The sequence below is a fragment of the Delphinapterus leucas genome, chromosome 7 (genome assembly GCF_059928025.1).
Source record: "Delphinapterus leucas isolate spDelLeu-1000000601 "Yukka" chromosome 7, BTC_Dleu_Yukka2, whole genome shotgun sequence".
Classification (NCBI taxonomy): domain Eukaryota; kingdom Metazoa; phylum Chordata; class Mammalia; order Artiodactyla; family Monodontidae; genus Delphinapterus; species Delphinapterus leucas.
Window position 1 is genome coordinate 96,478,291 of NC_143135.1, and position 13,301 is coordinate 96,491,591.

At 52.2% G+C, this 13,301-nt stretch overlaps 1 protein-coding gene and 1 long non-coding RNA gene across 9 annotated transcripts in view; one reads left to right on the forward strand and one right to left on the reverse strand.

Moving 5' to 3' along the window:
* The window catches only part of TRIM29 (tripartite motif containing 29), an 81,165-nt gene extending 79,657 nt beyond the window's left edge, over window positions 1-1,508 (reverse strand). For 2 of the 7 annotated variants that reach the window (XM_089915697.1, XM_089915703.1), the window contains exon 1: window positions 540-1,508. In XM_089915697.1, the coding sequence (XP_089771823.1) occupies window positions 540-1,343 (804 nt within the window). In that variant the 5' untranslated portion in view covers window positions 1,344-1,508. The remainder of the gene's footprint in view (window positions 1-539) is intronic. The other 5 variants (XM_089915698.1, XM_089915701.1, XM_089915699.1 and 2 more) reach the window with 3 other exon arrangements.
* On the forward strand, window positions 1,473-11,991 carry LOC149748823 (uncharacterized). 2 transcript variants are annotated; one of them, XR_016393944.1, is made up of 5 exons: window positions 1,473-1,740; window positions 2,067-2,239; window positions 2,452-2,524; window positions 3,034-3,068; window positions 9,876-11,991. It is a non-coding gene; the product is annotated as an uncharacterized LOC149748823 (long non-coding RNA). The 2 variants fall into 2 exon arrangements; XR_016393943.1 differs by lacking the exon at window positions 2,452-2,524.
* The last annotated feature ends 1,310 nt before the right edge of the window (window positions 11,992-13,301 follow it).

Here is a 13,301-nt window from a genome sequence, read left to right on the forward strand (position 1 = left end):
AAAAAAAGGGCCTTGAAGCGGTCCTCAAATTCCCTTCTCCTCACCCATGACTCATCCCAGGAGCCAGCCCTGCTCAGGTGGGAAAAATTCTCTCTCCCTTAAGTAAAAAAGAAAGAAAGAAAAGAAAAGAAAGGAAGGAGGGAGGGAGGAAGGGAGGGAGGGAAGGAAGGAAGGAAGGAAGGACGGAAGGAAGGAAGAAGGAAGGAAGAAAGAAGGAAAAGACCCAGCTAGACACAGAGCCCAGGACTGCATGCTGATTCCCTAACCTGACTTGAATTTATCCTATGACCTTGGCCAAGCCCCGCATCTTTACTGAGCCCCCATTTGCTCATCTAGGAGATGCCTGGTCTCCTGAGGCCTTGGAGGATTGGGGAACCGTCTCTGACTCCCAGCCTGGGGGCGGGAGGGGAAAGAACTGTTTTCTGAAAGGACAAGGGACAGCAAGAGACTTGAGCCCCAGACCCTGGGAAACCCCAGTGGAGAAGATGAGGTGGGAGGACGCCTTGAGGGAGGAGAGACCTGGAGGGGCCCGCTGTTACCTCCTTCTCGGCTTTGGCCTCTTCCACGGTCACGGTGCTGTGGTTCTTGTGCTCCTGGAACATGCAGAGGTAGCAGATGCAGGTCTGGTCCGTCTGGCAGAAGAGTTCCATGGTCTTGCCATGCAGGGTGCACTTGCGGGCCTCGAAGTCCCGGATGGGCTCGAGCAGCTGGTGGTCACGGAAGGCGGCACCCTCCAGGTGGGGTTTGAGGTGCAGCTCGCAGAAGGAGGCCTGGCACACCAGGCAGGACTTGACGGCCTTCTGCTTGTTGCCGATGCACGAGTCGCACAGGACCTCCTCGGAGCCCAACTTGGAGTGCAGGTGGGTGCTCGAGGCGGCCCGGGGGGAGATGTTCTGCTGGAGGTCCCCAGGCTCCATGACGGCCACCGTGGGCTTGCGGGGCTCCAAGAAGATGGGCCTGCGCGGCTCCCCCTTCTCAGCAAAGGTGACAGGTGGCTTCTTGGTGGCCCCCAGCTGGAGCCTGGCATAGGGGGACATCTTGCCTTCTCCAGAGTCCATGCTGAAGTAGTTGGAGCCCTTGTCATCCACAGACTCAACAAACTGGATGATGGGGCACCGCCCCTTGTTGCCCAAGAACAGGGAGCCCTTTCCCTCGCCTGGCTTCAGGGAGCCACCTAGGCTCTTGCCCTCGGCCGCTTCCCTGCCGTGGCTGTTGGTGATCCTGGCCTCTTTGCCTTCGGCCTTGGCCCCATTCTCCAGGCTGCCTCTGGGGCCCAGCAAACTGCGGGCACCCCTGGCTTCCGGGCTGGCCCCGCCGCTCCTGGAGGCATCTGCAGCTTCCATTGTGGGTCGCCTGGCTGGTCTGTGTCGGGCTCGCTGGAGGTGCAGTGGGTGACCTCTCGCGCTGCGTCTCGGCAGGAGTGGGACAGGCAGCCGCAGAGCCCGAGACACACCTACGGGGAGAGGGGAGAAGGAGTGGAGAGGAGGGGCCACAGGCGAGCCTACTCAACGGGCCCGGGCCCCGGAGAGGCAGGCAGCTCCCAGAGCCAGCAGAGCAGCCAATCACACAGGGGGCCACACCCTACACATTCATACCTAGCCTGATTTCTTAAACAAGTGTTTTTTCTCTCCCCCAGTTTAACTATTTTCCACGGCTCAGCAGCAAGTTGGGCTGCTTCCTCCTGACTCACTTTCTTCTCATCAGGAAATGGGAGCCTCTGTCCTCACAGGTTTCACTGAGGTGAGCAGTCCCCGGGACAGAAGGCGAGGTGCCCGCGAGGCCCACAGGACAGAGGGCTATTAATTGGGTCACACAAGCCAAATAACCTTGTAATGTGAGGGCCCAGGTTTCAGAGGAAGATCCCCTGCCGCCCTGAGACAATGGAGCTGCTTCTCATCTTGAAGGGAATGATGGGTTCAGTTGGATTTGGATTTTAGGATTTGGAGGGAAGTGGCTACTGATCATTTAACCCTGTATGCCAACTTCCAGGCACTGTGTTAGGTACATTACCTGTATGAGCTCACTTAAACCTTACAGCAACCTGTTCAATTATCCCCATTTAATAGATGAGAAAACTGAAGCTCTAAGAAGGTAACTTGCTGGCCTAAGTCTGCTGAGTCCTGGTGGAGCTGAGATTTGAACCCAAGGCCTTTGAGATGCTAAGGTCCCGTCAGCCACCTGACTATTGTAATGGAAGACAGCTTCGGAAAGTCACGTCTGTCCCAGAAGCACGAACAAGGTGCATACAGCCTTATGTTATTTCTCTCAGAGCAGGTAGAAATAAACTGCTTGGATCCAGAGGACAGAGAAATAGTAGTGAGGGACAGGAATGCAAGCAGTGCCAGGACAGGGGGCTGCATCCTCGGGGCCCAAACACTTCACTCTCATCTATCTCCACAGTAGGTATGCTGTGTGGCTCAGAACAAAATCTGCCCGCCCTCTCTGTTCCAGGCCACAGGCAATACCCTCCAAAAAGAAGCCAGTGAAGTGTGGACTCAGATACCCTCAGAAGTGAGACGTTTGGGTACGACTGTCATATAAACACAGACCTCAGGGGAAGAAGTGAGAAAAAACAACTCTAGCCACTTCCTCTCTCTGACCTCCTGCAGGAACTCTGGGGACCCTCCACTCCTGCCAGGACATGCCACCTGGTCCCCTCTGGGCTACGACCCTCTACCATGGTCCAGGGAAGCCAACACCCCTGCACAGAGTAAAGGGCTGTGCCTCTCCCAGGCTGGGCTGGATGGCGCAGCACAGGAGATGGGCGTGGCTGAGGTGGCAGGTTCTGGACTGCGTGCAGGGGAGTGGGTTCCCCTCCCTTCCCCTCGACTCCAGGTCGGGCTCTGGGAGCCCTACAGCCCCTTTGGCTCACCAGGCTGAACAGCAAACCCTTTGCAATAACAGCCTCTGGGAACGAGAGACAAGCTTGGTTCACAGAGCAGCCAGAGCTTTAAGGGGCGGGGGAGTGCTGGGGACAGAGGGTGCTGCTTCATCATGGGGCTTCCCTCTCACCTCATGTCTCTCTGTTCTCAGGCCCCAGGGGAGCCCCATCTTGTTTGAACTCACTGGTAAGTTGTCTAAGAGCTCGTGGGGACTTTGGGGGCAGGAAACCCTTTCTCAAAGTCAGGCCCAATTCCACTGGGCTCTTGCCTGAGGTGTGGAGGGAGTGAGAGATGGGGACATGCCTCTCCTTCCCCTGCTAGTGTCTCCTGGACCCTGTGAGAACAGGCTATGAGGGGCAAAGAGCAGCAGAAGGGGAAAACCAGAGTGTTCTAGTTATGAACCCAACATCAGTGCCGGCTGACCCTGGGGTGCTGCACTGGGAGACCTCTGCTAGTCCTTGTAAGGACTAGTCCTTCATGCACCTATCTTCCAGGAGTCTGGGAAAGATTCTGAGCCTGGGGAATAGGCCGACACAGAGAAGATGCTCAGAAAGCATTTGTGGGTGGATGGATGGATGGATGGATGAATAAAATAAATAAAAGTTAGATGGATCCAAGTGGGAAATGGATGGGTGGATGGATAGTAGATGTGTGGATGATAGGTGAGTGGGTGGCAGGATGGTGGATTGATGGATGCATGGTGGATGGATGGATGGATGATGGATTGATGGATGGATGGATGGATGGTGGCAGGATGGAGGATGGATGGATGGATGTTGGATTGTTGGATTGATGGATGGATGGTGGATGGATGGTGGTTGGACAGATGAGTAGGTAGGTAGGGAACTGGATAAAAGAATTGATAAAAAAGGAAGGGAAAAGGGAAGGAAGGAAGATTCGTGGGAAGGAGAGAGGGAAGAGGAGGGAAGAGAAAGGAAGGAAGGAGATGGACAGGTAGTAGATGGACAGGTCGTAGGTAGGCAAATGTGCTGGTAAACGTTTAGCAGCTGACTTTTCTGGCACTGGTTTATAGTGTTTGCCAATTTCTCCCTCCCTGGCCAGTTTCAAGCTACTAGCGTGAGGTGTGCTGGGAAGAGATAAACACAGTCAGCTCCCCCAGGCCACTGTGAGTCACTCCGGCACATCACGGAGAGTCAGCGGGTGACTGGGGTAGACGAATTAATGTAGGAAGGAGGATAGAAAAAGGGATGCTGGAGAATTCAACTCTCAGTTGTCCTGAGGGAGCAAAATGGGCTCAAGTGATTTTAAGGCAATAGAAGACAAGGCTACTTTATCTCTTCCACGAGGCTTTCCCTCTGCCCCAGGCCCACAGTGATGGCTCCCTCCTCTGAAACCCTGTTACATCGCTGTCTGTCCTACTCAGAGGTATTTAGCTCAGACCACCCAATGGGGTTAATTACTCACTCATTCCCATTGATATTTCTCCAGCCTCCTACCATATGCCAGGCTCTAAACAAGAGACTGATCACACAGGCGTAAATGAGTCCCAGATCTCATGGCTGGGGAGCTCACAGTCCAGTGGGAAAACAAACCAGTGAGTCAGTCATTTGAATCTAGCATGTCCGTGAATGAGAGAAATCCATGTGAGAGTTTTGGCCTGCCCAGAGTGGGGAGGGAGGGCCCAGGCCTTGCTGAGAGAGGCTGGTCCCTCCCACCGGGCTGAGCATGGCTCACTTCCCATGCACAGAAGCATCCTCCCTGGCCAGACAGAAGCAGCATTTAATTTGACTCAGCAGATTTATTCAGTTGAATTGTGTCAGTGCTGGTTTACCGGCGTTTTGGCCCTCCCGGATAAGGGCCTCAGGCCCTTCCTTCCCTTGGTGTGGGTGCTCCTTCCAAAGGCACGGTGGACTCCAGGTAGAGTCTCCTGGCAATCTCCAGAATCCAAGGGCTGAAAAAGGGAAGAAGCCAAAGAAATGATTGTCCTTCCAGGGACCCCATGACTCCATGCCCACCAGTCCCAGGGCTGAACTAGAGAGACAAGGATTTCTAGCCTCTGGAGTACTGAGGTCTGGTGTGGACACTGTGGATCATCCATGGGTGAATGATTGCTCCCAGAGCTCCCCCGAACCCCTCACTCCAGTTCTGCCATCTATACTCTACACTATCTGTGGGGGTCTGCCTGCTCTTCAATCCCAAATCTAGTTGCACAGTTTCCACGAAAGGGCATTTCCTGATGGCTCACAGAACCTGCGTGTTACGTGCAAACTGGCAAAAAGCCCCCAAAGGCTGTCATAGCCATCACTGTGGCTTGGAGGTGAGGGGGTGCTGGGAAAAGAAGAAACCTCTTTGTTTTCAAAGGCCTTGAAAGAAAGGGGCCCCTGGAGCCCCTCTGTCACTCATCTCCCATCTTATCCAGTTCCCCCTCTGGTCTAGCTTAAAGCCTTCCTGCTGCAACATTTCTCCCTATACCAAGTGATGGTGGAATGTCACTGGCTGCCATCCCCATCCCTTGCAAGGTTTAGGAGGTAAGAAGAGCTGACAGGTATGGCTTCCAGAGAAGGACTCCTGTGAAGCTGGGGAGAATCCTGCCTGTTCAGACTAGGCCTGCCCTTCCAGCCAGCCCCCACCAAGTCCCTTCCTCCCATACCCACCTATCAGCCAACTCCAAGCCTCCTCCCAGGCTTGTTTCATGAGGCATCTCCAAGCCATTCCCCTCCTGGAAGCCTCCCTTGATTCAGCGGGTGGGGCAGCCTCACCCACCCACTGCTGTGCCCTGGCAACACCTGATTCTCTCACCAACCACCTCCAGATGAAAGAGGAAACCCCTTAAAAGGAGAAAACTCCTCCTGTTCCCTTGGAATCCCAGGGTTGAGAGGGAGCGGCCAGCTGGTCCACTCCCTGCCTCTAAGAAATGCTATATCTAGAAACATCTTCTAAAAGACCTGCAAAGAAAGAGACTTCACAAGATCCCTTAGCTATTTGACTTCAAGCTTTAGGACTGTTTGCTGCAGGAACTTCTTCTTTGAGTCTTTCTGAGCCTCAAGCCCTGCGAAAGACAAGATGAGGGGCAGTTGTGTCTGTGAGAGGAGGGCTCTGGTCCAACCTTAGTGCTTGCATGGGTCTTCTGAATTGCTGGTATCTCTGTCCTTTGGTGTGCCTCTAGTTGTAAACAGCAGCCAGAAGGCTGTGGTGGTTCAAACTTTAGAGCAACAATAAAATCTCTGAAGTCTAATTTACTCATTTCTGCTATCCTAGTCCTACAGAGTTTCACCTGAAACTGGGGGGTTTTGATTTTATATTGAGAAGAACTCTCTAATTTTTTTTCTTGTGATGAGAACTTTTAAGGTCTACTCTCTTAACAGCTTTCAAATACACAATACAGCATTATTAACTATTGTCACCATGCTGTACCTTACATCCCCAGGACTTATTTATTTTAAAAAGAAAAGGTTATACCCTTTGACCAGAAGAAGAACAAGAAGAAGGAGGAGGAGGAGGAGGAGGAGGAGGAGAAGGGAGGGGAGGGGGAGGAGGAGGGGGGAGGGGAGGGGAGGGGGAGGAGGAGGGGGAGGGGGAGGGGGAGGGGGAGGGGAGGGAGAGGAGGGGGAGGAGGGGGGAGGGGAGGAGGAGGAGGAGGGGGAAGGGAGGGGAGGAGGGGGAGGGGGACGGGAGGGGGAGGGGGAGGGTAGGGGAGGGGGAGGGGGAGGGGAGGGGAGGGGGAGGGGAGGGGAGGGGAGGGGGAGGGGGGGGAGGGGGAGGGGAGGAGGGGGAGGGGGGAGGGGGAGGAGGGGGAGGGGGGAGGCGGAGGAGGAGGAGAACTCTCTAAACTGGGAAATACTATTTCTGTTATCAGTAAATGTTCTTATTGGAAGAACTTTAAAAACAGGTCTGATTTCTACCTGCCTAGAATGTTTTAGGCACCTACCAGGGAGGCTGATGAAGGGAAAGGAACAGACATTTGTAGCACGTCTCCCGTGGGCCATAGTCCCAACCCTGGGATACAGAGAGATAAGACGCAGTCCGCACCCTCAAGGGCTCTTGGCCTACCTGGTCCCTCGGACTCAGGCAACAGTCCTCTTGCTCCTACTCCGAGGATTGCCCTTTGCTCCTTCTAAGCCTTCTGCCCCCTGAAAAGTCCCTGGATCTTAAATGCAGCTCTCAAGCAGACAAAGGCAGCACATCCCCAGGGGAAAGCATTCTGGTGTGGATCTGGTGGGACAACCCTGACCTTGGGACCTAGCACCTTCATAATGGGGAGGTCCACAGAGGGCTCTGCCCTCCTTGGCACCTTCCCAGCACTTGCCTGGGACTCTGGGGAAAAGGCCTACTGGATCAAGCCAACTTCTCCCCATCGACACCCATAAAGGAGCATGTGATAGGTAGCTTTTTGTGTCAACTTGCCTAAGCTATAATACCCAGTTATTTAATCAAACACTAATCCAGGTATTGCTGCGAAGGTATTTTGTAGATGTGGTTACATTACAGTCAGTTGACTTTAAGTGAAGGAGATTACCCTCTTTAATGTGGTTAGGCCTCTTCGAATCAGTGGAAAGGCTATAACAGTAAAAACTGAGGTTTCCTGTTGAAGAAATTCTGCCTCGAAAACTGTGCCATCAAATCCCGCTTGATTTCCAACCTGCCAGCCTGTCCTCTGGACTTTGCACTTACCAGCTCCCAATTGCATGAACCAATTCCTTGAAATAAATCTCTTCATATACAAATAAAGATATATAAATGAATCTCTTTATATAAATATATATAGATGTATAAAGATATATATATATACATATATATATATATAGAGAGAGAGAGAGAGAGAGAGAGAGAGAGAGAATCCTGACAATTCCTGCCGCAGCCCAGCTCTGGCCTCCCTGGAGCCTGACAGACTCTCCAGGAGAGAGATGCTTCCATAAAGGCCAGTGGGAATTGACTCTGTGGGAGCCACTGGGATTGGGGTGACTGTAGCAGGAGAAGGGAGTTTGGGTGGAGGGGCCTGCGACTTTCTTCGTGTGTGAATTTGGGTAAGTTACTTAATCTCTCAGAGCCAGTTTCCTTGCCTACAAAATGAGGCTCCCCGGCAGGACAGTGGAGGGATTAAGGAGGTCACAATTTTGAAAATGCCTAGACAGCGCACAGCTCACCAGAACGGCTCAATCAATTTTTGCTTTAAGGACAAATGAGCAGGGCTCTCCCCTGCTGGAAGAGGGACGGGGAAGGGCATCGTGAAAGGGAGCCTACTGGGCTTCCTTCCCATTCCGGCGACTGGGCAAGGAGAGGCCTGAACCCTCTGCATCTGGCTGTCCTCCACACCTCTCCTAGGAACCTTCCAGCTCTGAAATTCTATGATTATAGGGTGGCATCCTAAATTACAGAGAGGGCAATGAAAATAATTAAAGACTTGGAAAACAGAACCTGAGAGGAAAGGGTTAAAGGCACTAGGATTATTTAGCCTGGAGAAGGGATGCCTTAATAACACCCTTCTTAACCTCGGGAGGGTTATTTGGATGTAGGCTGGCCAGCTTCTTTCCACCTCTCTAGAGGGCCAAACAAGAGGGCACAGGCTAACAGCCCAGCTAGAGGGACTGAGGTCAGACAGACCACAGGCTGTCTGCCTCGCCCAAGATACTGTCTCCTTTAGAGGACTTGGGGGGCGCGGGGCTGGGGGAATGGAAATGTGTTGGATAATCTCCGGCTTTCCTCCCGGCTGTTTGAATTCTAGAAACTAATTTCCCCAGAATTGTAAGATAGGAGGAAAGGAAAAAAACAAACAGGAGAGCAGAGACGGAACAGGTGTGGCAGGGCTGGTCCAGCATCGCTCAGCTGCCCTGCATGGACTGTCAGCCGGGGAGGCCTGGAGGGGATGAGGGGGTCGGTCAGCACAAGCCCCACAAAGTGAGGTGGGGGGTCGGCTACAGAGAAGCCTCTGCTTTGGGTTTGCTCCTAAGACCTCCAAGGTCACCTTCCTTCCCCATCCCTTCCACACAGCTTGAACGTGAACCTGCCCAGGTTCAGGCAGTGCTTACATCTCAGGAAGACATGAAGGAAAACAAGACGCACATCTCATTCTAAGGCTGCGACAAGTAGCTCTCTCTCCCAAGGAACACCTAGATCCAACCAGTTCCCTCCCAGAAGCAAGCAGTTCCCTCCCAGAACCCTGAACTTCTTCCCCACCTTCATCATCAGGATAACAATACTAGTGACTAGTTTTTACTGAAGTCATACTCTCTGCCAGGCACATTACATAGATTATCCCCACTTTCACAACTCTCCCTGGTGCGTAGTACCAAGAAACAGAGGTCCAGAGAGGTGAAGCAATTTGCCCAAGTTCACACAGCAGAGCTGACACTCAGCTCTGTGCCATCCATCCGTACCATACAAACTTTACTACTCACAAGTGAGATAGCATTATCCCCATCTCACTGATCAGGAAATTAAGACCAATTAAGACCAGGAAGTTGAGCAACTTGCCCTCCATCACTCAGCTGTTAACCAGTGATGGCATACATCCTAGCAGAACCCCCATTCTGCCACTCTCTCATCCCATGGTGGGGGGAGGGGGGAGTAAACCCTTGTGAAGCCCCCAGTGGGTGCCAGGCCAGGGTCACTCGCCCATCTATCAGAGGGCTTGCAGAGAATAATACCAGTAAATAGCATTATTTTTTTTAATTATTATTATCTATGAAGCCTTCACCATGTAACAGGCACTAGGCCAAATCCTTAATATGAATTATCTGATTCAACCCCCCCCATAATCTTACCAGGTGGGTACTGTCATTCTTCCCATGTTACGGTGGAGGAAATTGAGACACAGAGAGGTTAAGTAACTTGCCCAAGGTCACAAGGTTAATAAGTAGCAGAACTGAGTTTTGAATTCTACATAATCTGACTCCAGAGCTCTCCTCCTAATCCCTTAAACTATACTGCTAAATTTTTTTCTTCTGAGCCAAGCATGCTAACTGATTTTAGAGTCTAACAGCTACCTTTGTGATGTCACTAAAAATTCCTTCCATATCTTCCATGTTTTTCCAGCCTCCACTTCTGGGAAGTTCATCCACAGTCTGTCTCATCACCCCATGGCCGCCCTTGCCCCCATCCTGGCTCAGGGATGGAGGAGGCCCCTCCCCAGGAGGAGGCTCTGAGGTCAGAATCGGCTCTCCTGGCCCTGGCAAGGCCTGGCTTCTGTGTATGGCCTCACCTGTGGGTACAGCTGAGCCCAGAACCAGAGTCGGAACCTGAACAAGAATTGGAACCGGAACTGGAAGGGAAGCCAGAGCATTCCCTGAAAGGCAAAGAGGACAGAGGAGGCTGCCTGACCCCAGAGAGGCACAAGGCGTGCGTCACATGGAAGGAGGCGAGGCCAGCTCGGCCTGAGTCACTGAGGGCTTCAGGGGGCGAGGACCGCTGAGGAAGAGGGGGAGCAGCTGCGGAGCACCCAGGCCCCTGCTTGGCACCGCCCCACTCACGTCCTGTGCTGCTCAGGGGAGGCCGGCGCCAGCCACCTTGGAGTCCTCCTGGCCCAGGCAGAAGCACCACCGCCCGGGGAGGGGCGCCCGAGGAGGCTGGTTGGCAGCCCTGACCGGGGAGCAGGGGGGCCTCCAGTCCTCACGTGCGGGCTGGACCCCCCCTCACACCCAAAGTCTAACCAGACTGAACTTTCTGCAGCTCCCGGAAGGCCCTGCACGGAGCACTCACCCTGGGGCTGTTTCACACGCTGCTTCTTTGCTGCTCCACCCACTCTGGGTCTTCGCTTAGTTGGCGTTTCCTCCAAGAACTGCTTCTTGACACCCGTCACCCCAATCCAGGCCGAGCGATCCCTCCCTTCCCGCTCCCCCCAACCCCCAACCCCCCTCCTCCGAGTTCCCTGGTGGCTGACCGGGTCACGCTCGCTGCCTTGTAACCTTCCGTTCCTCCCACCACCAGGCCAGCTCTACAGCCATCAGCGTCTCACTCGGTGCCCAGCACACAGTGGGGGCCTGATAAATATCTGTTGAGTTAACGGGTGATTAAAACAGAACAAAAGAAAGAGCAGACTGTAGGCATCTTGTGGCTCCTGCCCCGAAGCCCACAGTTTCCGGAGCATCGCCAGGCACTCAGCTGGGGCTTGGCAAGAACAGATCAAGGTACAAGCGCTGAGATGTTGACGGCAGCCGGAAGGCAGTTACACCAAGGAGGTCGGAGTAGGGCAGGGCGGCTCCAGAAAGGAGATGAGCTGGGGTTTAGGGCTTGGGAAACTGGCTCAAATTTCCCTCCAAGGGCTTCCCTGGTGGCGCAGTGGTTGAGAGTCCGCCTGCCAATGCAGGGGACACGGGTTCATGCCCCAGTCCGGGAAGATCCCACGTGCCGCGGAGCGGCTGGGCCCGTGAGCCATAGCCGCTGAGCCTGCGCGTCTGGAGCCTGTGCTCCGCAACGGGAGAGGCCACAGCAGTGAGAGGCCCGTGTACCGCAAAAAAAAAAAAAAAAAAATTCCCTCAAATCTGACACTTTTCAGGGAAGCCAAGTAGAGGAGACGTTGTCAGGGCAATGGCAGCCTGTCCGTCTGGTTAGAGTGCTGGCTGTCAGGCTGCAAGGCAAGCAGAGCAGCCTGGGAGACACAGGGTGGCCGAGCTTGCGGGCTGCAAGAGGAGAAAGCAAGAAGTAGCACCTTCCCTGACCTCCCCAAGCCGGCTGCTGCTGTGCGGCCACATCTTCAAGACACCGCCCTCACCCAGTCTGCAGCCACCAGAGCCCCAACGCAGCAGATCTGGAGGCATCAGTCGACAGAGGGCGATGGGCAGGCAGGGGAAGGGAGGGAGCTAGGCAGGTGGGAAATGAAAAAGAAAGCAGTGAGGTGGATGGACCTAGAGTCTGTCATACAGAGTGAAGTAAGTCAGAAAGAGAAAGACAAATACCGTATGCTAACACATATATATGGAATCTAAGGGGAAAAAATGTCATGAAGAACCTAGGGGGTAAGACGGGAATAAAGACACAGACCTACTAGAGAATGGACTTGAGGATATGGGGAGGGGGAAGGGTAAGCTGTGACAAAGTGAGAGAGTGGCATGGACATCTATACACTACCAAACGTAAAATAGATAGCTAGTGGGAAGCAGCCGCATAGCACAGGGAGATCAGCTCGGTGCTTTGTGATCACCTAGAGGGGTGAGATAGGGAGGGTGGGAGGGAGGGAGACGCAAGAGGGAAGAGACATGGGGGCATATGTATATGTATAACTGATTCACTTTGTTATAGAGCAGAAACTAACACACCATTGTAAAGCAATTATACTCCAATAAAGATGTAAAAAAAAAAAAAGAAAGAAAAGAAAAAGAAAGCAGAGCGGCAAGAAGGACAAAACAGAACAAGAGTGCAGCAGACAGCAAGAACTAGAGTGAGTAAATGAGAGGGAGGGGAAGGCAGATCTGGTGGAGAAAGCTTGTGTCAAAACATACTTCCCAGACTCCAAAACCCTTTCCCCGGCACTGCTTCAATGAACGCACAACAGCTCCAGAAGGTATCATTATCCTGTTCGTTCCTTTTATTTTATTTTACTTTTTATTATGGAAAACTTCAAAAGTACACAGAGTAGACATAATGGTATAATTTAAATCCCTATGCACACATCGCCTCGCTGTAACAATTATCTCACTGTGCCATTCTTCCTTTCACTATATTTTCACCCACTCAATTTTTATTATTTTTTGACATGACTACTTTTAGGAAAATTTACATACGTTAAAATGTACAAATATAGCTGTATAATGTTGATAAATGTTTATATCCAAGTAACCCGCATCCCTGTCATAATATGACATTACCATCTCACGGGCAAGTTCTCCATGTTCATTCCCAGTCAATCCCACCACCTACCTCCACCCCAAACTGATCTAATTGGTAGCTAACAATAGTTTTGCCTAATCTAGAACTTCACATAAGTGGAATCATACCTTATGTGCTCCTGAGTGCGTTGCTCCTTTCTCACGGCATATTATTTCTGAGACTCTTGTATCTTGATGCATACATCAGTAGTTGGTTTCTTTTCCATTGCTGACTAGTGCTCCACTGTAGGAATGTGTCAGAATTTGTCTAGCGATTCTCCTGTTGATGAGCATTTGGGCTGTTTCCAGTATGTTACTACTGTGAATAAAACCTCTATGAACATTTGTTTCTGTGGGCATATGTTCTCACATCTCTTGGATAAATACCTACGAGGGGAATTACCGAGTCAAAGAGTAGGTGTACAGGTGTATGTTTAAGTTTATGAGAAACTGTCAAACTCTTTTCCAGAGCAGTTGTACTGGTTTGCATTCCCACCGGCAACGTGTGTGTGTTCCAGTTGCTCTATGGTCTCGTCAACATTTGGTGGTTGTCAGGCTTTTAAAATTTAGCCATACTGGCTGCTATGTACCGCTTGTAATTTGCATTATTCTAATGATGTCAAGCAATGTTTCATGTGCTATTGGCATTCCTATGTCT